Source organism: Nipponia nippon, unplaced genomic scaffold (assembly GCF_047370975.1).
Source record: "Nipponia nippon isolate SJK-2023a ecotype South Korea unplaced genomic scaffold, ASM4737097v1 scaffold_3, whole genome shotgun sequence".
NCBI classification, from domain to species: Eukaryota; Metazoa; Chordata; class Aves; order Pelecaniformes; family Threskiornithidae; genus Nipponia; species Nipponia nippon.
Window position 1 is genome coordinate 98,108,917 of NW_028262347.1, and position 27,679 is coordinate 98,136,595.

The following is a 27,679-nucleotide window of genomic DNA, read 5'->3' on the forward strand; positions in this document are numbered from 1 at the left end:
AAAACACGAAGCCGGAGGGCTGCTGCCCGCCCCGAGGGAGGGCAGCCGGGCAGCGCTTGCTCCCCGCCCGGTTCAATGGCTGCCAGCTCCCAGAGGATGTTGCAGGGGCGAGCCGTGCTCCGGGGGTGGGGGGGGTGGTGTCAAAATGCCGGTGCTTAAAGACGGGGCGCGAGGGAGAAAGGGACATTCCGTGCGGCGGGGACGCGGCGCGACCCCCGGGACAGACGGCTGAGGGGGATGCCCGGGCCGGCGGCGGGTCGGGCAGGGACTCACCGGGGGCAGCAGCCTGCTCGCTAAGTTCCACCAAGTTGGGAGGAGAGCGAGGCGGCAGTCGGCGTGCTCAGGGGTCCCTCCACTGCTCGGCTAGTCCATGGACACGGCCCGGCGGCGCCCCCGGACCTTCCCCGCGACAGCGCGGCCGGCCACCAGCGCCAGGCTTCCCTCTCCGCCGAGCCGAGCCGAGCCGCCCTGCCGCCGTGCTCCCGCTGACGTGCACGCCCCTCCGGCCACGCCCGCTCCCCGCACGCAGCCGTGCTCCACACAAAGGGGACGCGCAGGAGGCCCAGCTCTCCCTCCCAGCCCGCCGGGCTTCCGCGGGCCTCCGGGCGGCTTCGCCCGCCGTGACCCCCACGGGCGTCCCCCGAGCTGGCGGGGGAGCCCCAGCGTCCCGCCAGGACCCCCGAGGCCGGGCGGAGGCTGCGAGCGCCAGCGGCGGGAACGGCCGCCCCTCACCTTCCCGCCGCCCCTTCCCCGCGGGCGACCCCCCGCATCCCCCTTCGGCGGCTGAGCTGGAGGAAGCCCGCAGCCGCTCCGTAAGGCTCTCGGCTTTTTTATTTTAGACCAGGTGGAGATGGCCGCGTCCCCCGCCCTGCGGGAGAGGCTCCGAGCGCCGGCCTGCCCCGCGCCCCGCCCCCGGGACGGGCTGAGGGAGCTCGGCTGTGGCCGGCGGGGCGGGCCCGCCCCCTCAACGGCGTTTCCTCTCGCCTCAGGGGCTTTCGGGTCGAGAACCGGCGTGCCAGGGACGGCAGCTTCAGGGTAGTACCGGAGGCACAATCAAGCTTTCCCTGGAAAGCCAGAAGGCGAAGGAAAAAACTAAAATAAAATAAAAGGACCCCGAAGAGTATTTTGAGTCTTCAGGCGTCCCAGGGCTTTTAAATCTCTCTTTCGAGGTTCTGGGAAGATAGGAGGGCAGAGAAGGAGGGGCTGCGTCGTGGTTTTTAAACCCGTGTGGTGAGCAAGCGATAGCTCACGCCTGCGGTAGTCACCGCCTGGCGGGTGGGGAAGTGCCCTCCCCTCCCCTTCCCTGCCTAGCGTCGCTCCTAACTTCCATGCGCTGCTCCTGTTCCCTTCTCTTCGTGCCTTATGATCTCTCGAAACAGGGAAACACTTCTGTCGTCTTCATTCTCTTCCTCATATATTTTCAACTATTTTCTTCAGGGCCTCACTAGCTATAAAAATACATTTGTGTGCAGGAAGGCAAGGTTAGGGAAGGTAGTTCAACACCAGAGGCATTATTACAGGCCGCCTCAGATTCTCTACGCTTCCTTCACCTGCTCCAGGGCTTGGACTTTGGAGACTTCCTTATTCCTCCTAGATCAGGAACAAGTGCTGCTCACAAAGGTGGCAGCAATCCCACTGAATGCCCTGCTAAAGGGTGAGAGGAACTGTTGCGCAATTAAACGGGGCAGGCTTTTGTGTGATAGTTCTCCGCTGGGTCAAGGCTGACAACTAAAACCATGCTAGAATTAATAGGGCATAAATGCACCGTTCCCCTCACCCACACCCATCTGAAGTCAGAGAAAGCAGATGGACACCAGTGCGTCACTCGCCCGCTGGTCACGTTATCAAGGTCCCCTCTCATCCCCTACATGCAGTTGTTCAAAGAAATGTTAAAAAAAAGGGTGGGGTGGTGTTCGGACCTTCAAAACTCTCGAATGCAAGAGATTGCCTTAGGCACGGGTATTGTGACTGCTGGCTTAAGCCAAAGGCAGGGAAGGCTGAACATCCCAAGGGCTCAGCTATCCCCCTGTCCCCCCAGACAGATACCATTTCAGGGCTCCAGTCTGGGTCTGGAGAAAGGCATCTCTCATTCTGCAGAGAGACCTAAAGATTGTTGTGCAGTAGCAGCTTCTCTGTAGTCTCCTCTGTTTGCAGGCCTCCCTGAGCTTCCTTGAGGCTTCTTAGAAACCAAAGGAAAATTGAATTGACTGGTAAAGCTGAAAGAAGATGCTAGAAGAAAAATCACCTGAATTTTAGGGAGGATCTAAGTGAGGAAGGGAAGCTAGGAAAGGTCATTGGATTATCAGGTGGCAAAAAGAAGTAGAAGAGATCCTTTCTCCATCTCAGAAGTACTTCAGTCATCTTACAGAGCACTGAGTCACATCTCCAGTAAAGTCCAGAGCCAAAGCAGAAAGCTCCAGTGTGCTGCTTCTGTAAGAGATGGGAAGACAGAGGGTCCAATAGTAACTGCTACAATTCAGCAGGGGAAATGGGAAATTTCAGGGAAATTCAGCAGTCTTAGGATGTAAGGACTGTGGAATTACTGACATTCGTCAGTAAAGTAACGTTCTCTTGCAATTTAAAATAGTCTTGTAAAATGGTTAGTGTTAGTAGTTCGCAGAGTAGTTGAATTGACTGTGTTCACTGTTAGCATGGAGCTAGTTCGAACAACCTCTCTCTGTCCCATTTATTTGCCTTTGACATTATCTCTGTTCTGTGTGCTTCACTGTGTTGCCAAGAAAATTAGGGTAAAAATCCCATCCATCAGAGAAACATCAACTAAGTGCTAGGACAAATTGGAAGACTTTTTAAAAGACAGTCACTTCAGCAGTAAAAGGGTGTAATAGTACTGCAGGAATGAAAATGGAAAATCTGATTTGTTAGTGAACTTGTGCAGGCCAATGTTCATGTATGGTTTGTCAATGCTATTTCCTTTGACCACTACAAAACATTTCCTGAAATTAATGAATGATCCATTATGAGGAGCGGTTGGTGGAAAATGGCATGACCAGGGCTATTCACCAATTCCACTGTTATCTGCTCAGCATTATCATCAAATACAACTTTTCAGTGGAAGATATTTCTATTTATGCAGGGAGGTTTCTGGAAATCAGAGTTAATGTTGGAATTTTCATGTGGGTTTGATAATTATGAGGTTGAGAGACAGGGATGCGTGGGGAAAAAAGCCCACAGAAACTACTGAAAGACTTTCAACAACTTCAAATACTAAGATATCCAGTAGCTGGACCTAAAAGAGATAGTAGAAATATTTTAGGGAAAACCTTTATAATGTTTTCGAGATCAATGAGAAGAAGAATAAATTAGGATGGAACTATTCAGATGTCAAATAAAATTAGAGTGGATTAAATTGAATCAGTGATTTAACTTTATTCATCGTTTCGCCAGTGTTGTCTCCATCTCCCCGGCTCCCTCTGCTGTTACCAAGTGGCTATTGCACCTCTCTGCTCCGGCTCCACTAAATCGGCCTCTGACAGAAGTCTACGGGATAAAGGAAGCCTCTCACACACTGGCAGTATCTAAAATTAATATTACTAAAACATAAGACATTAGTAAGGATTACAGTGAGTCTGTCAGTAATTTACTCCCTCCACACTCATTTAGAAATATCTATACGCCTCAGACTGTATCATTCAACACAGTATATCCTTCCTTTAAGTTTCTTATTTTAAAAAGGAAAACGTCCACACAAGTAAAAAGATCGCAGGAGCAGATGTCTTTTCTAACAGCTTTCTTCTAGCCTAATCGGAATCTACAGTGGTCTGTTCCTGGCATCTTTGTTATGCAAATCTTTTACTGCAGAAAAAAACCTCGGGTTTACGGCTGACCTTCATTTTGCCTAGGGTAGCAGTGACATCCAGCGGTTCAGAGAGAAAGAGAAATTTGCTCTTTTTTCTTTCTACCAAAGTCCATCACAGGAAATGTATCAGAAAATGGCAGGGACCCCTTGGTATTCCCTTCTCTTTGTGGATATTTGCAAATGCCACCAACTGCAGGCAGTTTGACAGCCGTGGGAATGGATAACCCGCACAGGGAAACAAAAATGCAGAATGGGAAATAAACAGAAAACACCCTCTGAGGCAGACCATCTTTCTAATGGCTTTGAAAGGACACTGCAGATAGGAAATGTAATTGGTATTTTTAAATGTTCAAGTAAAAAGAACCTTCCTATATTACACCTACTCCATTGACTTCACAGCATTTTCCTTCTTAAAATTGTTTTTATTAACCCTGTACTTGTACTGAAAGAAATGAAGAGGCTTACAAACAAGGGGAAGTTGATTGCAGACAAATTACTACAGGGGAGTTTTTTTCCTCAAGACCAGAATAAAGAAAATTTCAATTATTAGCGTTTCCAGTAACTAGCTGAGTGTTGAACTGTGATGTGATATTTGATGCACTGAGAAGTGATTTAGATTTTGTGTACATGTGTTAAAAGAAAAAAAAAATCAAAATATTAAATCCATATAAGGAACCGGGCCAGCAGAGGTAGCTGTTGGTACAACAAAATCAACAACTATGTTTGTTTTTTTTTTCAATGAACATTCTACATTTAAAGAAGAAAACATTTTTTTAAGCCAGATAGTCAGACATTGCAGACCTTGCAGTCTCCAGCATTGGAAATTCACTTAAATTCGTTTTTTCCTCCTTTACTATTTTGCTGTCATTTTTATTTCTTCGAGACTGCCCATTTCTAATTCCTCTTAACTGTTCCTAGCTCCTAGGCACCGCATATTTTCTATCATCTCCATTTTTATTTTGTCAACATGGAGTTCAGAAAGGATGAGTCAACTCCAAATAATCCCAAGGTTAGCTTAAAAAAAAATCAGATTTATGAATAATAATTCTTCACAATATTTTCAAATATCATTTGGACCTTTTGTGGCTCCAAATTTTGACTTGATCTCTGAAAGACAGGGTTAGAGAACTCTGAAATGTGGGTAAACTTACGTAACTTTCGAATCAAGAAGTACGCTGTCCCGCTGGCTGTTTACGGGAACTATCGCTGTTAATGGTAGGAAAACACGCTCTCCCAGACCTAGGTCTGACGTGGCTACCATACATTTGCCTCTGCTGAAGCTGACTGAGCAGAGAACTTTCAGTCTCCATGAGTATTTTAATAAACACCCTCAAAAGGACGTCATGGGTCTTTCTAAAAACGTTTCTACGCTAAAGGAACATTTCATCGTTGCAGCATTAGTGATTCCTATGTTCAACAGCCATTATACTTCAGCTAAACATTCTAAATGCTGGACATGATGGCTTCCTGCTTCTGTTTCCAAGAGCACAACATGCGTACTTTTTTTTAAACATGGTCCCTTCCGGTGGGCTAACAGCAGGGCTGCAACCCTGCGGCATCCTTGTCGTCATCTAGGACTTTCTGCAGTCTGACTGAAAGAACCAAGGGCCAGCTCTGTCGAGGTGGGTGAAATTCAATCGCACGTACACAAAATTGTAAGTAGATGCTCTCCAGATTTAGCAGGTTCTAAAGGCACTTTATCTTAAATTTCTTGGAATTTATCTGGCTTCTATCCCATTCTCCAAGGACTGTTTATGCCTTTCACATTTCATGTTTATGTGAAAGACATAAACAGCCCTTCGAACGAGGCCTAAAATCCAGGTCTAAGATCAGTACCTTCTTTGCCTGTCTCTTTGTGCAAGATCTGTCCTCTGATCATGGCAAAGCTTTCCAGTTCCCACTGGAAAGAAAACTCAAAACTCAATAGCAGCTGTGATCCAGAATTCTCCTCCTATTATAAGAAAGATCTTTGTTATTAGTAGCATCATGCAACTGTAAGAAAGAGTACGTCTCACCCATTTCTTTCACCACCTCCTTTGCGTTTCGGATCACTTGCACTCCAAAGTAACAATACGCCTACTGCAGACAAGTGGCCACTTACACGGTGCTTTGAACTTTGCAGGTTAGGAGAGGAAGAGCTTTAGGTGCCTTGTGTCAGGTAAGCACTCATAAGGGTATTTCCTTTCAGTGCTAAAACCCAGGACAAAAAGCCCTCAGGCACAATTCTTTATTTCATGGAGCAAACTCTTAGCAGCTGTCTGGCTGCTCTGGATACCATTCAGAGGAGCCCACCTCCAGCCAGTCATTTTATGTCTTTGAGCACCCGACAGCTTTTTGACACCATCTTATGGGCATACTTACCCAGACAGCTCAGAACACAGACAACACATAGTTCTCTGCACCTGTCCATGAATCTTAGGAGAGCCTTTCTAGAGAAAGTCTGTATTGTGCAGTCAATTTGCTGTAGATTTTGCTGCTCTACTCTCCAAACTCCTGTTCCTTCCTCCATCCCCCAAAACAGTCAAACACAAATTTCAGCTGATAGTAGCATACATGAGTCCAATACCCATTTAGTTTTCAAATGAAACATCTTGGTGAACATATGAATCACTCAAAATCCTCACTGCTGGTGTTGTTTCAGGGAACTGTGAAGAACAGACTTGGAAGAGCACATAATATTTTTAGTTAAAATTAGTTCTGCCTGGACATAAATATACATTAAAAAAAAAAAAAAAGTCAGGATTTCCTCCATAATGATGCGATTTTAAAGCCTGAATAACTGATTTAACACAGACCAAGGCCAGGCCTCACTGTGACATTTTATAGGTTTTGGCATTTAGGTCGCATAGAGTCAACATCATGTATGACTATTTTTTGCACACAGTTCAACAATACAGATGGATAGGCACTGGCACACAGAGCAGAAATAGACGTATTACCAAAGTTTCAGAGGTGCAAAATATCCCTGCCCCCAGTACCAACAATACATGAAGGTTTCATTAATTTTAAGGTCAGAAGAAAGCAGAATGACAGTTCACACTGACGCGCTGCGGGGACAAAAGAATCCTTCCCTTTAATTCTTCTGCTAGCTTTGTGTGTTCTTGCCCACACATTTTTCCAAAGTTGCCTATCCTTTCATATACACCAGCTAATGAGGGATACGCAACACCTGATAATCCTTTCCAAGTGCAATGTTAAAATTTTGTTTAGACTTTGAAACGTCAGCACATTCGGAAAATTCATGCTGTCCTGTTCATACTTCAGTCTAGTTACGTATACTTGGCTATTTATGGTACTGACTCTCATGGATCATATTGTGCAACACTATATTTTCAGGAGTAACAGCCCAGCCATTCTACTGCAGAACTCAAGCCAGGATGGAAACTCTACCTAATCTGCTCTCTGATATTGTTCCCTTTTTTTATTTTTTTTAGAATGTTAAACACAAGAAGGAACTTGTCCTCATTAGATGTCTTCAATCTTGCTTGCAGGCAATCACACAAAGAGCTGGAAGATCTAGAGCCAGTAGTTAACCAACAAGAAACATACCGGGTAGACATAGTGGCATGTCTTGACTGCAGAATCTCACAATAATCTAAACTGACAGGGTTTAGTCTTCTAGAAACACAAATGTGTTTACATGTTATTGAAAAAGCAAAAAGCGAAGGCATTTCATGTACATAAAGTTTTATTCAACCTCAGCTGGTACTCCGTTACTCCAGCCTTAGCGGAGTTTTGCTCCCCTAGGTAGACAGGTTTTCAACCGACTGTCTCTGACTGAAAACATCTAGGCTAGGCCAGATTTTAGTCCCAGCCTTTCATTAATACAGTCAGACACAAAAGAGCAGTTGAAATCCTGGCCACCTGAAAGGCTGCAAAGCAACAAAAAAAGATCGAGGAGGATTTTCATCGTTTTCTACGTTTGAATAGAGAATCTTTCCTCTGCGTTGATCACTAAATAGTTAAGAAGCAATTAAACTGCACGTTCAAGAAACAGATGCATTCTACGTTTCAAGCTGTGATCAAAAACACGTGCAACTATTTTTCCGCTTATGAAGCCTGTGGTTTTATCTTCTCAGCAGCTTCAAGGACAGATGGAAGGCTGACTTTGTCTCCAAATTCTTTCTCACGATGCTCCAGTAAAACACCCTAATTAAAGACACAAGAGAGAAATTCATACACTAGTCTCCCCACAGGAGATCAACGGACCAGCAATTGAACAATTCCAGAAGAGAAACTTTTGGTCTCACAGGAGACATAAAAGCCTCCTAGATAGCCTGCAGTACCTGTCTTCCTGCCCCAATCACATATACTCCTCCCAGGGTGAATCCTTCTCCTTCCAGGTTACCACTATATCCACTTTTCCAAGCACGGAAGAAATTTTGCCAGACTCCAAAGCGGAAGAAGCCTGACATCATCATTTTTCGTCTGCGTGGACCATAGAAGCCTTTCTGCAGGGAAACAGAAAATATCTAAGCAAACTAAGTGAAAAGGACTTTTCCTCCTAAATGAAATTCAGGAAACCAGCCAACCCTTTATCCAAGAAAGGTCACAACACACAGAAGCTAACCAGGCAGAGCTAAAAAAAAATTGCACCTGAACTAACCTCTTTAACGCACTACCTGACCACTTACCTCTACACAGCCCACTAGTGGTCCTGCCACCGTTCATGTGGATTTTAAGCTGATCCACAGGCATTTAAGCCCTATGTACATCTACATCCCTACTGCTGACAACAAGGGTGCTTTGTGATAAACATCTTTTTTCTTATTTTTGAAGTATGGCAATAAAAACGCTGGTAAAGAGAGAACAGTGGCGCCAAGTCCTGAAATCAGCCATCTGCTTTTTGTTTTGGTTTTTTTTTGTTGGTTGGTTGGGTTTTTTTGTTTTTTGTTTTTTTTTTTTTAAATCAGCCTGATTCTTTCACACAAGCAGAGTGGGGAGGGAAAATAAAGGTATCTTCTAGTTGACTTTGAGTATTACATATTCTTTTTCCTTCAGAAGCCAAATGATTTCTAAATGTGTCTTCTGGGTTAAGGAGTAAGCAGGGCCGTGGTTTTGTAGGACGTGAGACTGGCAATACAGCATGTGCCACTGTACTGGGACAAGCCACATCACTGCAGTTCGGCCTGTACATCATGAATTAATTATGTCTGTTACCTTCAGACTTTGATTCACATATCATAAACATCAGCAAGTCACACAGCCAGTGGAAGAAAGGAATAAATATTAATAGGCCATATTGTTTACCTGTTAAAGGGGAGGAATACCCAACAGCATATTATCAGTGCATAGCTACAGAGCAGTTTGTAAGCTGAGAAGGATATATATATATAGAAAAGCAAAGCTAATTAACTTCTTAAACTACAATGCTACTAAGTCCTTTTTCATTCAGACTGCATTCTAACTACATTATTTATATAAGCTCTTCAAAGAGGATATTTGTAAGTTTGTTTTTAAACAAAAGGAGAACACCAACTTCACTATACCTTTTCATCCAGAAAGATTTCTCCTTTGAAATAACGCTGAAAATCCTCCACTTCAGTCCCTATCTTCTCTTTCACAACAGCATAGAGAGGGACACCCAGCTTGGACAGCTGAGGTTTCAGAGAGGAAAGCTCAGAAGCCTCCTAAGAAAGGAAAAAAACCCAAACATTTCAGACAGTAGATGGAGGTTGGAAAGCTTCACCTTGAATTTCAAGAGCATCAGAAACATACATAAATTCTAGCTTGAGGCGCAAACCAGAAACAGATCTGTAAATCAGACATTTAAGCCAACTCTACTCCTAGGCAGGTCTTCATTAGATTTACCAAGATTTTCTTCATTAAGCACAGAGGAAGGAGATTTTTTGAGCATTTATTGGATAAAATATTAAAATACAGGAGAAAATATACTTTTAACTCAAAGCTGTACATATACTTTGCCTGCACTAGGGCTTCAACTACCTTTTAAAGTGTTTACAGAACAGTGAAAAGATAGTACCTGCACACCACTTAACTTTCCCAGTGAAAATAATCAGGGAATTTCTTCATACACCTTCAGTATCCCAGAAGCAGTACTGCTTTTTCTGGCCCCCTTGATTGGGTAGACGCAACAGACCCTGGGTGAAAGTCTACGTGGGCACGTTCCAAAGTTTGAAACAAATTTTTGACTTTTGGCCAAAATTCAGAAGATGCTGTGAATATCATTTTGAGCTAGTGTAAATACAAGGAACAGAAACATTTGTCTGGACTTTTGGATTTGTGCAAATTGTGTAAAAGGCAGGTGGGTAACTGGTGCCTGTCCAGCTTGTAATAGTGTAAGAGTGTAAGGTGTCACCACTCATCTGCTGGGTTTTTTGTTCTGCTGAAGGAATCTCAGCTCCCACAGTTTGTGCAAAGGCCTCCGAGGTTTCCAGCAGATCAGAGTGCACGCTGCAAATATCTTTCTTCTCACTTCCAGTGGAGAAAGGTAATTTTTACTGGAAAAAACTCCCACAAAGAACTCCACACTTTAAAAAGTGGACACAGTTTATGTAAACACCCTCAGCTACCTAACTGAAATGCCTTAACTCAAAGGCTTGCGGGATATCTACAATTTACTGAGTATTAAGCAGCAGACAGATAGGGGTGAACAGACATGAGAAAAGACATTACAAAAAGACATCAGTAGGTGAAAGGGTAAGGGCAGCTTTCCAGTTCACTACTGTCTTTTTCAGAGGAAATGAAAAAGGATGAATCAGCATCACAAGCGAACACCGAGTAGTGAGCGTGAGAGTTAAAGGATCATAGCTTACGTTTGTTAGATCTTTCCCCACTTTTCTGTTCTTAAAGATCCAGTAATTATTTTCTGTCTTCCCTCAACATAATGCCTTATGATCTTCCTAAAAGGGGGGTTTAATAGCAATTTTATCTGGGATTTTTTTTTTTTTTTTTCAAAAAAATGAGAGTTTTGAGAGTTAATTTCAAAAAATTATGAGAGTTCAAAACTCTCATAATCAACAAACCAAGCCAACCAAAAAACATTGTATTGAGACCTAACATGTCTGAGAACTGATGTTCCAGGCTAGTGCAGTGGGGTCCCCTGTAAGACCAGAAATCAGTGTCTTTGGAGAGATAGTGATACCATCAAAACTTGATTAGCCTTTTGGAGAAAGGCACTTCAGCAGTTTGGTGGGGTTTATTTTGTGTCTCCTTGCCTGGCTTTTGGGAGGGGAAAGAGCAGGAATAAACTAAGAGCATAGTTAAGTTTTAAAATTCTGCAGAGATTAGACTTCAAGAAGCATCTTGGGACTAGACCTGACTTGTTTTTCTTTACTGCTATTTAAAAATGATACAATAAGAGAAAGCAAAGGAGTCTATTTTTGTGGGCAAATTACAGCATATAACAGCTGTACAGCCTTACCATGGGGCTGTGACCATTTCATCTAGTCTGTGAAATGGTTTTCTTATTTCTGTAAAAAGCAGACAAGCACACCCTAGCAGAATACTTCCTCTCTCTACCAAGGCAGGGACAACCCAAAAGAACAATTCCCATTTCAGTTTGTCCCTCTTGACAGTTCAATTATGGCTCTTCTGCTACTTTAGACTGCTTGAGTTGACACCAACAATATTTAGCAAGCCCATGGCACTTTCACAATGACTGGCACACTGGATCACTACATGCCTGGATCCAAACCATGAGATGTAGAAGTGTAGTCCTGTTAAACACAGTCTATCTTAAATAACAAAAAAGGAATCTGATGATTTAGGATGCAGATGATAAAGATAAAAAACTCCATCTTTCTTAAGTTTACAGGCCTCAAATCTCAAGGATCCAAAGACATCATTCCAGTAGGTGTGACACCCTTTGCAGTGGATAATGGAAGCATGTCCTTACCACTGATGATACCAGGTCAGTGATCTATGAGGTAGAACGGCCACTTTTCAACCCCACCACTGTGTCCAGGGAAATATATATTCCTTCTTGGTGCTGTCAACAAGGACAAAGTTCAACATCCTTTCCGAGGTGTGAGATAGTGGGAAGCAAGTGTATTTTGTCTCTTGCGAAAAAATAAAAACCTACTGCCTACACGTTAACATATATGGCAAGTCACCTGTATTGAACCATTCCACCAGCTCAGAGTCACTGACAGCAGGGAAAGAAGCAGCTTTCATACTCCGGAGAAACATTAATGGACAAAAAAGGGCAACTGAACTGTTCTCAGAAGAAAGGCAAGAGTCAACTCACAAAAATGCTTTGAGTATACAACAATCAAAAATAACTTCAGTTTAGACAATTTAAAAGTTTTTTCAAACACTTTCACAGTCAAAATACAAAACAATTCTTTGCCCTAATTAGCTGATCAGTACTGTGACTGCCTCTGTTAAAAATATGAAGTTTTGAACCAAAAATAAGAATTAGAAAATTAAATTTCTCTCTCCTCATTTTTTTTCTGAAAGAAAACAAACCATAATTCTTTGAATTAGGCTTTTTATTTCTACTTAGGAAGTTAGCATTAAAAAAAAAAATCATTAATTAATGAATTCCTGTCTGACTGTATGCGAAAGGCACAGAGTCAGGCACATAGCATATTCTCTCCTGCCTACGCTACACCTGTTCAGAGAGCAAAGTTCTTTAATCTTTAACCTTCCATGAATTCTACGCATACTTAAGCAGTTACTACTGATGGGAGCAGATCCCTTAATTGAGTGGTTGCAATATTAATTACTCCACATTATAGAGCAGTGAGTAACAACATAATAGCTATTTTCCCCATAGCTATGAGAAAAATAATGGCCAACGAGCAAGTTATGGCTGTTCCCAGGCACACGGTACATTCAAATCCTATTTTAAGTGTCTCCTCCCACCTCCACCCAAGGAGCCTAATGCCAACTTTAGGATGAAATTTTTCTTCCCAACCTACCTTGTTATGGAACAGTAACTCCTTGTCTTCAGACTCCTTACCTTCCTGCCTCACATTCAGCATCCAGAACAGCGAGGGACTCCCCTTTATGCACATCTCTTTTTTGCTGATGAGCTTTATCTGATGGCTTTCTGCCAGTCCAGTCTTGGGCTGCTTTTCACCAGAGACTACCTGGCTCAGATTTATTTTGGACATATGGAATACAACTAGCTCATAAGACTCATTACCAATTGGATTTTGTGTAATCTCCCTTTCCAATTACCATGGGCTAGGTCCCTGGGAGATGTAAAAATCATGTATCCACCACCTTCAGAAGGAAAATGCTTAGGACCTAGACCATACAAACCAGTTGCAAACAAAACTAAGTATGCTGTTAGCTGGCAACGAGTTTGGGCTAGGAAACAAGACCTTTCAGACACTTCAGACGTATTTGATGACTGTCCTACTCACTCTCTCCTTTTATTTAAAGGGAATCTATGCAAGTAGAGCTCAACTCTTCCTAATTAATGCCCAAGCCCAGCAAGTACCTCTCTGCACAAAAATCATCCAGGTCTTCGCACAGCCATGATCACCGCACCATTCTTCTTCCATAGTTCACCTGCTTTGAATGTTCCTTGTTCTGTTTATATGGGAGAAACAGCATCAACAATAATATCAGCCATTCTTGTTTATAATGATTAATGCTTTAAGGACCAACACAAAGCACTGCAGAAAATTCCACACTCAAATACAGTTCTGTCAGAAAAAATTTCTATATGCATAACAGGGTATTATTGCTTTATTAATTTTTAGAAGGGTGTCATGTTTCATCCAAAAATACCAGTTTTGGTTGCTTTTCCTTCACCAGAATTATCTGCTATCAAGGACACCCAACTACATGTTATAACTAGGAAAGACTAAGAAATACTCTTCCAATCCTGGTCTTACAAAGGTTCTTACAAAAGCCCAATTATCGAAGAATGTGGGCTGAAACATCCAGAATCTTACCTGCTCCCAAAGTTTTTAGCTCTATCTCCTCTAAAAACTCCAACGTAGCCTTTTCTGGCTTGGACAAAAATAAGTCAGTGTTAGCAAGGACGATCCCTGTCACAGCTGCACCAATGGCTCCAAGACCAACAGACCACATGCCCATGGCGAAGTTCCCGAAATCGGGCAGGAAGGACATTTCTGGAAAGAGAAAGAAGAAAGCAGCTCTAATACTAGACATTAATCATGCCAGACAAGGAGGAACTGGATTAAAAGAACAACAAAAAGCTCACATGGATATTATGGTTTGACTGGAGATGACCTGTATATTTATTAACGTACTGAACTGGGTTTTAGAAGATTTAGATTACATTCCAGTTCTGCACCTGACCCACATCAAAACTATTAACAAGATATTCTTACCTTTTCCTGCTACCAGACTGACAAACACATTCATGATTAAAGTGCTCAGACGCAATGGGGAGAAAGATGATGGAAGTACATGTGTGTAATAAAGAGCCTCTAACAAAATGACCTCTACGTTAGCCAGTAAATTAAATTACTACAGTAAGACAGTGGTTTCTTTCAAAAAAGAAGCATTTGTACAATAAATGGGTTTCCCTCCCCATTAATCTATATTAAACAGTGAATTTTACAAATATACCACAGAAGACTTAAAAAAAAAAAATTATATCTGGTTCACCATTACTGGCAACTTTTCCTGTTCCTTACAGTCCCACACTAGAACCATAGCAGGCACCAAGCCAAAATTAGAGCTTATCAGTCATGCCTGCAGACAGAAATATGTAGACTTGCAACCATTTTATTAGACACAGTGATCCAACATTACAAACATGCCCTGGACAGCACCTTCTAAATGCTAACCAATTTCTACTCTTGCTAAAGCAGAAACAACATCAGGAACAAACGACTTAAACTCACACCCATCAGTTAGAACTGATAACATTGCAATGTAAGCCATTACCTATGCTTGCTCGAGTCTTGAAGTACAAACACTGCTTGTTGTTACTGGTGACTCTAGTTTGGTAGCAATTTTATTTAACCACCATCCATCCACAACTCCCCCCCGCCCCCCCCAGCCCAATCCTGACCCTTGCGCATGTTTCACAAGCCTGGAAAGGGCTGGCAGCCACCTTCCAGTGAGGCAGTATCAGTTATGAGGATGCAGGAAAGCACACTTAGCCCTCCCTCACAGACGAAATTCAAGAATCAGCTCTGAGCAATAACTGGTACAAGTGTCATTGGAGTTTTGGCAGTGTAAGAAGTCACTGTACGCTCACATCACAACAGTTATGTGTTACAAAGGGCTGCAGATTTGCAGTCACCCAACTTTAGTATTACACAATACGGAGAATCAATTTTTTTCCAGAGCCATCTGCAAAACCCTATTCCCTGATAAGACTGTTTTGGTAAATATTGCTGTCTGTATATACTTTTGTATGGGAAAGGTTTTTTTCCCTCACAAATATAGGAAAATATTACTGTTTTGAACTGTGACTGGCAATAAGCCAGAGACAGGCATAATCTTTATCCCCACAGCTAGCTGTTGCCAGAATTCAGAAAGTAAGAACTAGGAGCAGCTCCTCGCTTTTTGTGTCAGAGCCATGGTGCCCAGAATTTTCTGAGAGAAAATCCCTTTCCATCCTTAAAACTAGCTCCAGAATACTACTGACAAACAAATACAACCAACCGCCTACCTGCAGAAATAGCTAGAAAACATTTTGAAAAAAAAGATCGCTTTGTTCCTTTAACAGCATACTTGGTTCCAATAAAGACAGTATCGCAGTATCTAGAAATGTGAGTAATCCACGATCCCAAGCAGGAAACAAGGCCAGTTTACACAAACATAATGCAGATAAGAGAACAGATTCTACCTCGTTTCACCACTTATTTCTAACCAAGGGAAACCTTCCTTGACCATTATCTACTTTCTCTACATGCTTTTTTCAAACCTGAAGTCATACTGTAATGACAATTTTTTGATATCTGCCTCTGACTCGTATCAGAGACCATCCTGACCCCAGCCTTTGGAATGACCAAAATGTAACTCAAAATGTATTGCTGTAATGCAGCAATATCCTTGTGTTAAGACTTAAAATCTCTGTGGCATACCCAAAAGGCTATAGCCCTGCTCCCTCCTAGCGTCTGATCATCCAACTGTTCTTTGGACTTGGATCTTGTCTGGTCAAGATCTGTTTTTCTCTTAATTCTTAGTTACAAGAGGAGAGGAGGGGTAAAACCCAACTATGCCTGTCATTTGTGTACAAAAATGTTGCCAAATTTGTGGCAACTGATTAAGTTGCAGTTCACACATAGCTTTTTATTTTTATTAGCATTATTATGATTATTGTTAGCATTATTAGCATCGCTAAAAGCCAGCTTCCACTCAGTTCTGGTTGACAGAGAAAAGCGTTAAGCTTAATCAACACACCTCTTTAGTTTAATTGGACTCTTTGGTCTCCACTCAGTGACAAGAAAAAACCCTATTAAAATATGCGAATCTTCTGCTATTTAAATAAATAGGGGAATGGAAGAAGCAGCTTTACACAATGATACTGAAACTCCTCCCCTCCTAAGCAAACACCATAGTGAGCCACTTTGAAAAATACATATGGGAAACAGCAGCCAGGATTATTAAAACATTTGCTAACAAGACAGGCTGAGCCCTGATGCATCTATGTCATTGAACCCCAAGTGAAGAGAATAAATTGAAAACAGCTGAGCATTTGCAACTAGCAGCTTCATTTCTGTTTAGCTGCTGTTTATCAAGGAAATCGGAAGCTCAAATGAACTTCACAACCCTCCACCCCACCTTAAAATACAAACTCTACTGCCTTGTGATCAAACTCTACAACATCAAACAACAATCCACAATAAGAAGATACAACAAAGCATCCCATAAGCCACAATCCACGAGGGGAAGACACAACAGAACATCCCGTCAGCCTTTAACATTTAGGTGCACGCACTCACCAGAACCCATGCAGCCTGCAGGAGCATCAGCCACCACCAGCTCCCCCTGAATGCGAGCGCAGGCAGGAGAGAAGACAAACTCGCGTTGCCACGGGTGGCAAGTGGGCAGGACTAGGCAAGAGTCCAGCTCTGGAGCCTTTGCCTTGTGGCCAGGACCTGGCTCTCAGCGTCTCTGAGCAATCCGTGCCCCAGTCACCCTGCGGCGGTTACGAAAGAACAGCTGTCCAATCACAGCAAGATCGTTTTAAAGGTATCTTAATCGTTCAACTCCTTTTTTTTTTTAACTGAACACATGGTTACCCTCTTTATGGGGTGCGTGGGTACAGGGAATGGGAATTATAGTAAGCTTTTCTGAAGCTGGGAACACAGCACTAAACTTTAAGATCTGAGTGCTAAACTGAGCTTTTCTGTAGAACTGTGCAATTTTACAAGTAATATTTTCCCAGTGTTTCAGCCTATTCTATTTCTAACCCCCCACACATGCCCACTGCATGCCAACAATACAAACAACCCTGGAAACAATTAAAAAGCCATCAAAATGTGCAATGTTAGAAAAAAGCTTCAATATAGAGGCTGTACTGGTCAATTAACCCAGTGTTTCTATGCTAGGCTATCTTCTTTAGTGGCAACATCCCTTCGCTAAAGACCATCATTTTCTCTGGAACTATCAGATCTACAAGCTCTCAACTCTGCTAAATCCTCCAGAAGGGAACGAGCACTTCTCTTTACAGAGAGCAGAGGCCAAAGAAAAAAGGAAAAACATCTTTTTCTGTGTTTTTGTGGTGATCACAAGAGATCTCCAAGATAACAGCGACTTATTTTATGGTCTGTCAGGGCTCAGCTAACCAGAATTTAAACAAGCTTAGTCTTAATCCTGTCGTAACTGCCAGTTGATGGTCTTCACTTTGTGTCAAGAAGACCAGTTAAAACATGGTTTTCTACATGTCTCATTTCCCTTCCACCCACAACCGGAGAAAAAAATTGTTGTTAAGAGGATAGCTATCCTTAAACATTTATTTTAGTAGTGTAAACAGGACCCATTGCAGCTGTGTCAAAAAAAAATGGAAAGTCCATGTTTTCAAGTTCTCAGCAAAACTCAGGGTAGCACACAGATTTACTTACATACTTTTCCTAAGAAGATAGTTGAGCAAAAGTGGAAACACTCAGTGGGCACTCTTACAAGCTGGACTGCACTGGCACATATACCCTAGTCTAAAACGGCCTTGACCATTGCTTATTCTTCCCTTCTCTCCCACTCCCAACTTCCCCAAGACATTCCATAGAACCTAAAAATCTTTCGGAGCTTTGTCACAACTTGCATATCCCAAACGTAAGTTGAGCTGATTATTTTTTATGAGACATTCCCCCTAGAAATTAGTCATATGATTACAAATATCTTTGTAATCCAACTCCTATAAAGAAAATTTACAATTCACAATAACCTGGTAACATGCTCATCAAGATTTCATGAGCTTTTAAATACCATTAAGGATTACAAAATACAGCATCCTGACTGATCTTCAAAATTAGCCCTGCTTTAAGTGGGGATTTGATTGGAGAAACTTCATAGGTCCCTTCCAACCTAAATTGTCCTTTAAATGCCAAAATCAATGCACAAAGAAGCCTCCTAACATTTCTGGTGGCATGAATGTAAGTAATTTTCACAACACGAGGGATTTTCTTTTCTTTTCTTTTCTTTTCTTTTCTTTTCTTTTCTTTTCTTTTCTTTTCTTTTCTTTTCTTTTCGCCACTGTCAAGATCCTGTAACAAACCATTCCTTGTGTTGAGAATAACAGTCATCTTTTTAGGTTTCTCCCCAGTCTGCGCATGTTTCATTACTGAATTCAGTACAACACTGCGCTTGGCTCACGCTGAAGAGAACCCTTTTCTTTTGAGCAAGGGAGAGCAAAGAGCTCTGGCACAACACTGTGGAAATCTTCCAACTCTCCAGGTATATTCAGAGGCAACAGGCAGCTAGATACCGCGTATAAGAAAATTGAAATATCTGCTCAATCCGCAAAATGGAGATACCCACAGAGATGGGAGGAAGCACTGGAGCACAGAACTGCGAAAAGTACTTACGTGAAGATACTACAGGCTAAACTCACTGCTGGGGATCCAGAGCAGGGAAGCTGCACGCTGCGGCACTCTGCAGAGGTGGGGGAAGAAGAACACCAACAGACCCACTCATAATGCAAATCAGCGTTCACCAAAAACACAGTGACCCGCTAGGCAGCAAGTGGTCCCTCCTGTTCCAACCCAGCCGTAACTCCTGCAGATCCAAGCTTAAATTAAGAATTATTTTTCCACCTTTCTGGATCCTTAGGCCTTGTTTGTATTTTAACTTTCACATTCCTCACATTACATAATTTCTAAGAGCAAAATTATTTGTTAATAAAAGAAAAAATACAACATAATCAATATGCGTTTTAACTCCAGCCCATAGGGCAGGGGTGGCTCTATGCGCAAACCGTACTGTAACGCATTAGTCTCAGCAGATACACCCAGCTGAGAACAATTTCCCCACAACCTAGTTCACCCTTTCTGTTCTCTGCTATGAACCAGGTCTGATGGGGACATTGCCCCTGTGGTGCCAGAAGGGAAGGCTGGGAGGACCCTACACCGGTACTTCAAGCAGCCTGAAGGTACATTCAGCGGATTTCTTCAGTTTGAGTAACGCGATCACACCCCAGGCCAAACCAAGGCATCAGGAACGACATGAGAAACGAAGCACGGTGTCTCTTCGTCCTTCGCTGATCCTGCCGTGCCTACGGGCACCCAGGTTCACTTACATGAGCAAGCAGGGGTCAATCAGAACGCTAAACCACAGGGACAGGCGTGAGCAGAACGCCAGACCTCGGCACGCCGCGGGAAGCAGCAGAGCACCGATGCCGAGAGCAGCGGGTCACCGCGGCCCTGCGGCGCGGCGCGGGAGGGGCCCTCGACCCGCAGCGCCCGCCCGCGGCTGCCCCGCTGCCCGCACAGGCACCCCAGCCCTTCCTGCCCCGCAAGTCGGTAACCGCTGCGCGCCCCTTCCCCGCTGCATCGGCAGGGCCGGCCCCGCCGGCACGCACTGCGGCTGGGACGCAGAAGACGAGCGGGGCCGGGGAGAGGCGCCGGCCGCCGGGCAGGCCGGGCCGGGGCAGCAGGCGGGCGGGGAGGCGGCGCAGGCCCGGCGGCGCTGCGGGGACAGCCCGCCCCGCGCCGCCGCGCCCGCTGCAGCGGCGCTTCCCGCGCCCCTCCCCGCCGGCCGCCCCCCCGCCGCCGCCCCGCGACCCCGCGCCCGCACTCACACGGCCACGCCGCCGCCACCGACCCCGCCGCCGCCGCCGCCACCGGGCACGTGCGTGCGGGCGGCGCCCGGGCACCGCCCCCGGCGCCCTCCGCGCAGGCACCGCGCCCCGCCGCGCCCGCTGCCGCCGGGACCGGCGTCCCCGGGGCTCTGCGCCGTGCGGGGCCGCGGGGCTCACCGGAGCTGCGGCGCTGAGGGGCACTGTCCCCGCCGTTGGGACTGGAATGAATAAAAACCTTCTCTTCCCGCCCGGGACCCGTTTTCCCCTCACTGGGATTTTTTTAGCTTCTGGCTAAGCAAAGACAGACACGAAACGTATTATAAGATACTGTGCTTAAATGCACTTAAGGCAGAAGAAAACCTAATGACTGAAGTCCGAGAATGTAGTGAGCTTATCATTCAAGTAGTCTCATTAATGGGGCACTTAAAATGCTTGCATAGATATTACGTTCAAGAATATACTTGCTCGGATAAGCCAGCCAGTAACATGTCACAACACCATTTAACGAACACACTCTTGAGTTGCTTGTGGTCATTAGGCATCGCTCCAGCCAGAAACTCAGAGGACTCGTCTTCACTACCTTGGGACTACTTCCTGAGGTCTCCTGATAACCTGGCATTTAAAATACCAAAAACTGAACAAAAAAAGGTAGCAGCAATGACAGCACAGTCTGGGCAGTAACACAGTAAGCAGCTCAAGAAAATGACTGTAACTTCTTGGATGGCACCGGAGAGCCTACATTCCAAATGACCGAGAGCTGCTCATTTTCAGCATGTCCCAAACTTACCTAGACCAAATGGCCTCTTCTTATCTCTCTCTTAACTGGGAGTCACCAGCCACTCTGGTTAGACCTGCTCGGTTTATCCTTTATTTGCAGTTGCTGTTTAGTGCAGGGCTTGTTTTCTTGAGGCATCTCACCACAAAACAAGGTCTCTGCTAATTGGAAGCAGCAACAGCGTCACGGTTCTGACCTAGCACAGATCAAACTGGAAGCAACATGCCACGTGCGCTGGGATGCACCAGAAATCATCCCCTGGAAGCCTGCCTGAGCACCCCGGCAGACCCCTGTGAGCACAGGGCCACACCGCTTCCCAGAGGCTGGCCGCTCTCTGATCACGCTGCCGTGTTCCCGCAGGAGAGCACAGCGGCCCTGCGCTGCTGGACAGCAACACCGAACAGCGGTTTTGCAAGACAGAGCCCCATTGCATCATGTTGCGTAGTGCACGTCAGAATGGTGTGGTCTCAGGCAGTTGCAGGGAAAAGATTTTGGGTCTTTTTGGCTGACATTGTGGTAGCTATGCTTTTATCTATACGCATGCTTCTAGAACTCAAATGGATTATAAAAAGCACTGAAGTCACTCAGACTTACCAGCAATTAAAAAAATAACCTGAGGAAACTTCATGGCAGAAACAGCATTACCAGACTACCTAAAAGAGCTGGGGAATCTGGGAGGAATGTAGGGTTTAAGGCTGCTTTTTTTCTTGGAAATATATGAAACCAGATAGTATCTCTACTTTTTCTCTTTAACCAGTGTGGGAAGGTTCTCTGTCAACACCAAACATAATTTGCTGAAGTGGCTTTCTCACTGTTTCTGAAATGCAATCAGCACTAGAATATATGCATCTTTGCCACTGTGACACAGCAATCTTCAGAAAAAGATCATGACAAAAAAATGATTGACGAATTTGGTCAGCCATCATCATATAATTAAAACCCTAATTTCTGCAGGCTGTCAACATTCCTTTCTTCTGAATTTTATCATGGTTGTGGCTCCAGCTGTCAACATTAGGCAATGCTAGAATTGCAGCTCTATTATTTTTGTTGCCATGGTAAACACACAGAACAAAAAAACCAAACAATGATACTTCTGCATGTTACACCTCTAACAACCTGGCAGCTGGCCTTCACAATTCAAAGGTAGCCAGTATTCCTGAGGGGAAAAAAAACACCTATCACAAGATGAAAACATCTTTTTATTTATTCTTTGCTCTGAGTAGGAGTCCATGACAATGCATCAGGCAAGAACAATAAGCAGTTAATCACAGAAGTGACACTGACTTAATTTGTCCCTATTGTAAAAAGGAAAAATGAAGAAAAATCTGAGCCCGCGCATCTGGATTCCATCCAAGAATGTCTTCCTACTTTACAAAGCAGTGAAATCCCTTGAACGCATGCACACTTCTAGTAGACGCAGAACTAAAAGAAAAATGGTGTCATGAAAATACTGGAATCTAACCTTCTCTGCCTACATCTCTAGAAAGGCTTGCTTTCCACAAAAAGCTACCGTGTTGCGTAAGTGGAGTTGCAGCAACAACTACTTTGTCCTTACTAGACCTCCTTATTAGACTACCTTTGCCTTCATGGCTTTAGACAGGTAGTGAGATTTTGGCAGGAAAGTTGAATGGCAATTTGACTTCTTTGGTTTTCTGCTTTTCCCTCTCGATAAAATCATATTATGATTGATCTATGATAGTTTAGCTTTTCCAAACACCTATTCTGATGTTATTCACACATTTTTCCTGTTAAAGAGAATAATAAAGTCCCTAATACACATAAAAAAGAACATTTCAGAAAGCAACAGGTACCAACATTTAATCTTCTAGTTCCCAGGTTTTGAACAGTGCTCTTAACAAGTGCATTGAGCCCTTCTCTTCCCGCTTTCATAGTTCGGTTTTATAGCAGTTAAACTGAATGAAGAATAGCAGTCTGCAAACTGCTTGTGTATCAGTTAATTAAATTTCCCTAGCATGCCCGTGCATAAGTCACCCAGCATGCACTGTATCAGTATCTATGCTAAAACACGATCTAGCATTACGAAACTTTCAATTCACGTACAGAATGACAAAGCTGTGTGTTATTTCAGAAGTTAATTATTTCTGTTTCTTGTTGGATCATGCTTCTGTAGATCATCTTTAGACCAAAAGCAGTAGACAAATGGCTTATATTAAACAAACTGTCTTTTCTATCAGGAAACAGGAGATCTCAAAAGCAACAAGGAAACAGACAGTGGTGGGCTAAGGCAGGATCTAGGCCCTATGCCTGTAGAAGGATTTCCAGACTAATTAAGATTGTCTACATTGAGCCAATAAAATTGGACGTAGATATACAAAAACACAGCTTGAACTTTTCACCCATGGGCTTCTAAAGCCATATCCACACAGATGCAGACTGACACAGGTTTCAGCTAGACCAGGCAAAAGCCATCTCGTTTGGAGGCTGTACGGTGACAGGTACTCATGTGGTGGTGTTTCCAACCTCACCCTGATTCTCAGGAAATAAAAGCACCAGCCTGTCTACAGACAGCCTGGACACAGGATGTTAGATTTGTCTTAAGTAAGATAAGTCACTCAAGAAACCAAAGGACCTACAGGTCTTTTGAAATCAGTTTCACCCGCATGAGCAGTTCACAGTGGAACACGAAGAAGAGATGGGTGCAACACCTTCCACCTGGACAACAGCAGGAAGAAAAAATTAGAAAGTCATCTTAATGAGCATACAGATGCTTATACAAATCTCTTTTGGCAATGGCCTCATAAACACTGAATCATAGAAAAGCCTACTATTTACAACAATGCAATAGATAAACTAAGCCTTCGGAAAGAGCGGATGAGGTCGTTAGTCCTTCTGTCTTTCCTTCAGTCTTTACTGTAATCTTTACGTCAGGTAAGTGTAATTAAAGCAAAATTGAATCTGCATGGCCTATAGTTTTTCTTTGTCCCATTTACTGCAGTGCTACCTATACTGTTATCCTATTCCATTTTTTTTAGTTTTTCTCATACTAGGTAGGACACTGAGGCCTAATAAAAAGCGTTATTTTTAATGACTATTCAAGCCACTAGAATAGCGATCACGCTTCAGGCTCTATAAGCAAAAACAGGCTCTTGAACATCCCAAAATACCCATATTGATACCACCAAGAAGGCAGTAACTGCACTTCTGTGAGATCAAGACATCAGAGGAAAACAGGCATTATGCTGCGGTCCTGGTTAGCCGCCCACAACTACTACACAGTTTCTATTAAAACCCAGGCACCCAACATGTTTCTAAGCTATTTCTCTTTCAAGTTGTTGGGGCAAAACTGACGTGTTTAATTCCTTACTATAGACTTCAATAGGAGCTATGCATCTTACAATCTGTACAAGTCATTAGTAAGGACAAGGCTGCTTGTGTTACTAATACAACTAAAGTGCCCTACATTGTCCTTAAGACAGCTAGTTTCTATACTCAGTCAAATAACGTATCTCACCAAGTTGGTTGTATGTAGCTAGAAAAACTGGTGCAAATATTTTTTATTTAAGTATGTAAAGCTTGGAGGTGACCAACTTGTAAGGTTTAAAATAACTTGATTTACTACTTGATTTAACTGTTACTCAGAATTATTTGTTCAAGCACTAACGAAGAGAACTGGGCTTTGTCTAACAAGTTTATGTTTCTCCAGTAGCAGATAAGATGCTCTTAATATTTAAAATCTGAGAGAAAAATTCCATGACCTCTTCTGCTAAAAGAACATCCGGGTTAGAAAAACAAAATAACCCTAATATTAGAAGTGTTGATGCCAATCTGGGTCATTTTGACAGAACTTGGCTAGGAATCAAACACACATGCCAGCAAACCTCAGTCGCAACTTCTGGTGGTAAGGTGGTAATGAGTAGTTGGGCACAGTAAACTTCTAATGTAGCAGAGCTACAGCCACACTCTAACCATAGCCTTAGAGTTAAGCTCTTAATCCTCTTATTACGTTGAACTATTTGTCTGTGCAACTTTCTTCTGCTAGAGCGAAATACAAACGTTTTACCATCACAGTTTCAACACTGCATGTCTGTACTTTGTTAGCAGTTATTCTCAGTCTTTATACAACACATCAACCTAGAAGGGTCACAAGCCACATATTTCATGTTTTCGATGTATGGTTTCCATTTAATTCTTTGTGAACTTTTTTTTTAAGGGGTTGTGCTCATCTCTGGGGATACAGGCTACGTCCACGTTGACACCTACAATCTTTACTTCTTAACTTTCATCGCAACAACCTGAAAGAAAAGCAGTATAACAAAGCACCCAATGCACAATCACTGAGTATCTGAAATTGTGACTCTAGATGATGACTTAAATTATGATGCAGATAAACGCAACAGAAAGACATTCTACTAAGCAAGGTACATTTGAAGTCCACAGCATCACTTCTGCAAGTTCCCTTTCCTGAAACGTGTGTGTTTATGTGCCTTTAATGGGAATGTGAAGGACTTCCTGTAACATTTCCAGCAGAATACATTATTAACTCTTGATCAGTCTTTCTTCCTAGAACTAAGTTATATTCTGTCACTCTTTTTGGTGATACTGGTTTAGTAAACAAGCCAGAACTAAAAGTTCCCAAAGACATGATATATATTTTGCCTGAATATTTTGTTGATTAGATAAAGCTTGTCAAAGCTAGTAATTGGTTTAAGGAATATAGATGGTTTTCTTTTCTCTAAGTTAAAAAAAAAAGCCCACCAATATTGCCTTTTCTAGTAATGTGTTTACATCTATGTGCTTTGAAGTATTTTTCCCCACACCCATTTTGCTCACATCCACTGTCATTTTTGCCACTGCATAAATTGTCAAAACAAACTTAAGTGTAGTACATACTTAAAATGAGCGTGTGGGGGGTAAAACTCAAGTACCTCGTGGATACACCATTGTGTTGAATTAAAAACAAGCATAATTTTAATGCATTTTGTTTCCTGCTCTTGATTTAGGTAAGATTATATTTGGCTGATAAGCAGTTACCAGTGGGACAGAATAATGGGCAGTGAGAAACAGGGCACTGATGATGTCAAAAACTTTCAAGTTCACCATTTGCTATGCTGCACCACCAAACCAGCATTTTTAAATCAGGGGCTGTTCATGTATCTTGCAGGTTAGGCTTAAAACTCAGACTTCTGGGAGGGAAGGGAGGTTGCTTAGACAGGTAAAAGGGGGAGTGGTAAGACTAATTGCATTTCAAGCCACAACTCTTCAGAAAATGATCCATGTCATTCCCCATTCCTGTGGTTTTACTATTATGATCCAAGAACATTCACAGAAAACAAAGTTAGCACCCTGAGATGATTTGGCAAGTGCTTTTCTGCTTATGCCAGCTATTGTCTAGTAACAGACAACCTTCCAGGGGCTCTGGTTAGCTGAAGTTGGAAAAACACTGGAGAAGAGCAGAGTTAGTGAAATCCTTATTAAATTAGAGCCTTTCATGTGTAGTAATAGATTATAGGCCTAAAGGATTTATGGGATGTGAAAGAAAGACACTTCAGCGGGAGAAGACAGGCAAAAAAAAAAAAATTACTAAAGATCTACCAAGCCGGAAAACAATACCCTAAATGCTAAAAAGGTTGGCCAGTGAAACCCAGAAAGAATTCTGAATTGTACCCATTAAGACTCATATGAAAACCATTAGAGTTGTGTTTTTATTGAATCAGGGGAAGCCCTAGGTAAGCATATTAAAGATGAGTCAGAGGAGTGGCTCAATTTCTAAATAAGAGATGCCAAAGAAAACCATATCATCAAATGCCACAGGCTGAGCTTTGGATGAAAAACGGAATAAATAGGAAGAATTTTGTTTCCACTTGGAATTAAGATGGTATTTAGGCTTACTCTAATTAGTCCATTTTTTCTAATTTCTTTTAACTATTGCTATCTAACTACTCAGTTTATTAAGATCCACAAAACAACAGATGTAAGTAACTGTTTAAGCAGCTCCAATGCAGTTCATTGGGTACAGTCAGTCAAACTTTTCTCCCACAGGAAGCAGGCATCAGTAATTCCCCTTCGATTACTCCAGGGTTCTCCTCCTCTCTCAAAAGAACAGTAGCAAATTATCCACATACTAAAATAGACTGACAGCTTATCCTTCCCAGGACAGCATTTTCTCTATATGCATGTGAGGAACTATTACACAATGAAGCCTAATAGAGTTTTTTTCAGAAATGCTGATTTTGTTAAACATAAAGCAAAACTATATGGAATCTTCCTCCTGTAACTAAACAAAAATCTAAAATATCTAGAATTGAGAAACACACGGCTATTGCTGTTTTACCTAATCTGTAGTTAAAAAGCACTTATGAAAAAGTTGCAAGTGACTTCAAATAGCATTGCTGTTAAGTATATTTTTTACATCCATGAGCCATCAAGCCTCCTAAACATTCATACTGAAGTTATGTCCTAATCACTATTTCCTTAAGACTACTAGCTGGGTTATCTTTTAGGGAAAGCGATAAGGTCACTGTGACCATATGTTGGGTCTTATGCAATCATTTCCCTTAATCAACCTATGATTATTTTATGCTATACCCTGTAATTATTTTCTGGTATTCTCCACCTGCATTTCTATTCCCAAATTTTGTAAAATATTAAATAATCACTTCTTGTCACTGTATAAATAGAGCACCTGACCAGAATGAATGACCTGTAGGATACTTTCTGCTACCACAAGTAAACATGTATCGTTTGAAGTTTTAATATTGACTAAAAAAGCAAATATATGCAAGTTTACCAGTTTTCTTACAGAAGATTTAGATGTCAAAACTCAGAGCTAATGGAAGCTTTTAAAGACTGTCACCACACGAGTCAGAAAATTCATAAACACAAACAGGGTTTCATAATCAAAGTGAGTAAAACCTAAGTTCCTAAACAAGACAAAACAAGCTGACTAGATAAAGAAGGGAACTGAAGAACAACAACAGAAGTCTAGTAC

General features: G+C 42.7%; 2 protein-coding genes across 3 annotated transcripts in view; both read right to left on the minus strand.

The window, feature by feature from the left end:
* TSPAN14 (tetraspanin 14) overlaps positions 1–839 on the minus strand; it is a 40,340-nt gene extending 39,501 nt beyond the window's left edge. Inside the window, exon 1 of one of the 2 annotated variants that reach the window (XM_087764174.1) lies at positions 733–839. The gene's annotated coding sequence lies outside the window, so the exon portion shown is untranslated. The other variant, XM_087764172.1, reaches the window with a different exon arrangement.
* A 6,648-nt stretch (positions 840–7,487) lies between these two features.
* On the minus strand, positions 7,488–20,036 carry PRXL2A (peroxiredoxin like 2A). The gene is made up of 8 exons (XM_087768253.1): positions 19,956–20,036; positions 18,745–18,811; positions 16,663–16,859; positions 13,690–13,869; positions 13,230–13,321; positions 9,307–9,447; positions 8,104–8,268; positions 7,488–7,966 (listed from the first exon to the last, which is right to left on the minus strand). Exons 3-8 carry the CDS (start codon positions 16,670–16,672, stop codon positions 7,868–7,870), a joined length of 687 nt encoding a protein of 228 aa, XP_087624379.1. The 5' UTR covers positions 16,673–16,859; positions 18,745–18,811; positions 19,956–20,036; the 3' UTR covers positions 7,488–7,867.
* Between the last annotated feature and the right edge of the window lie 7,643 nt (positions 20,037–27,679).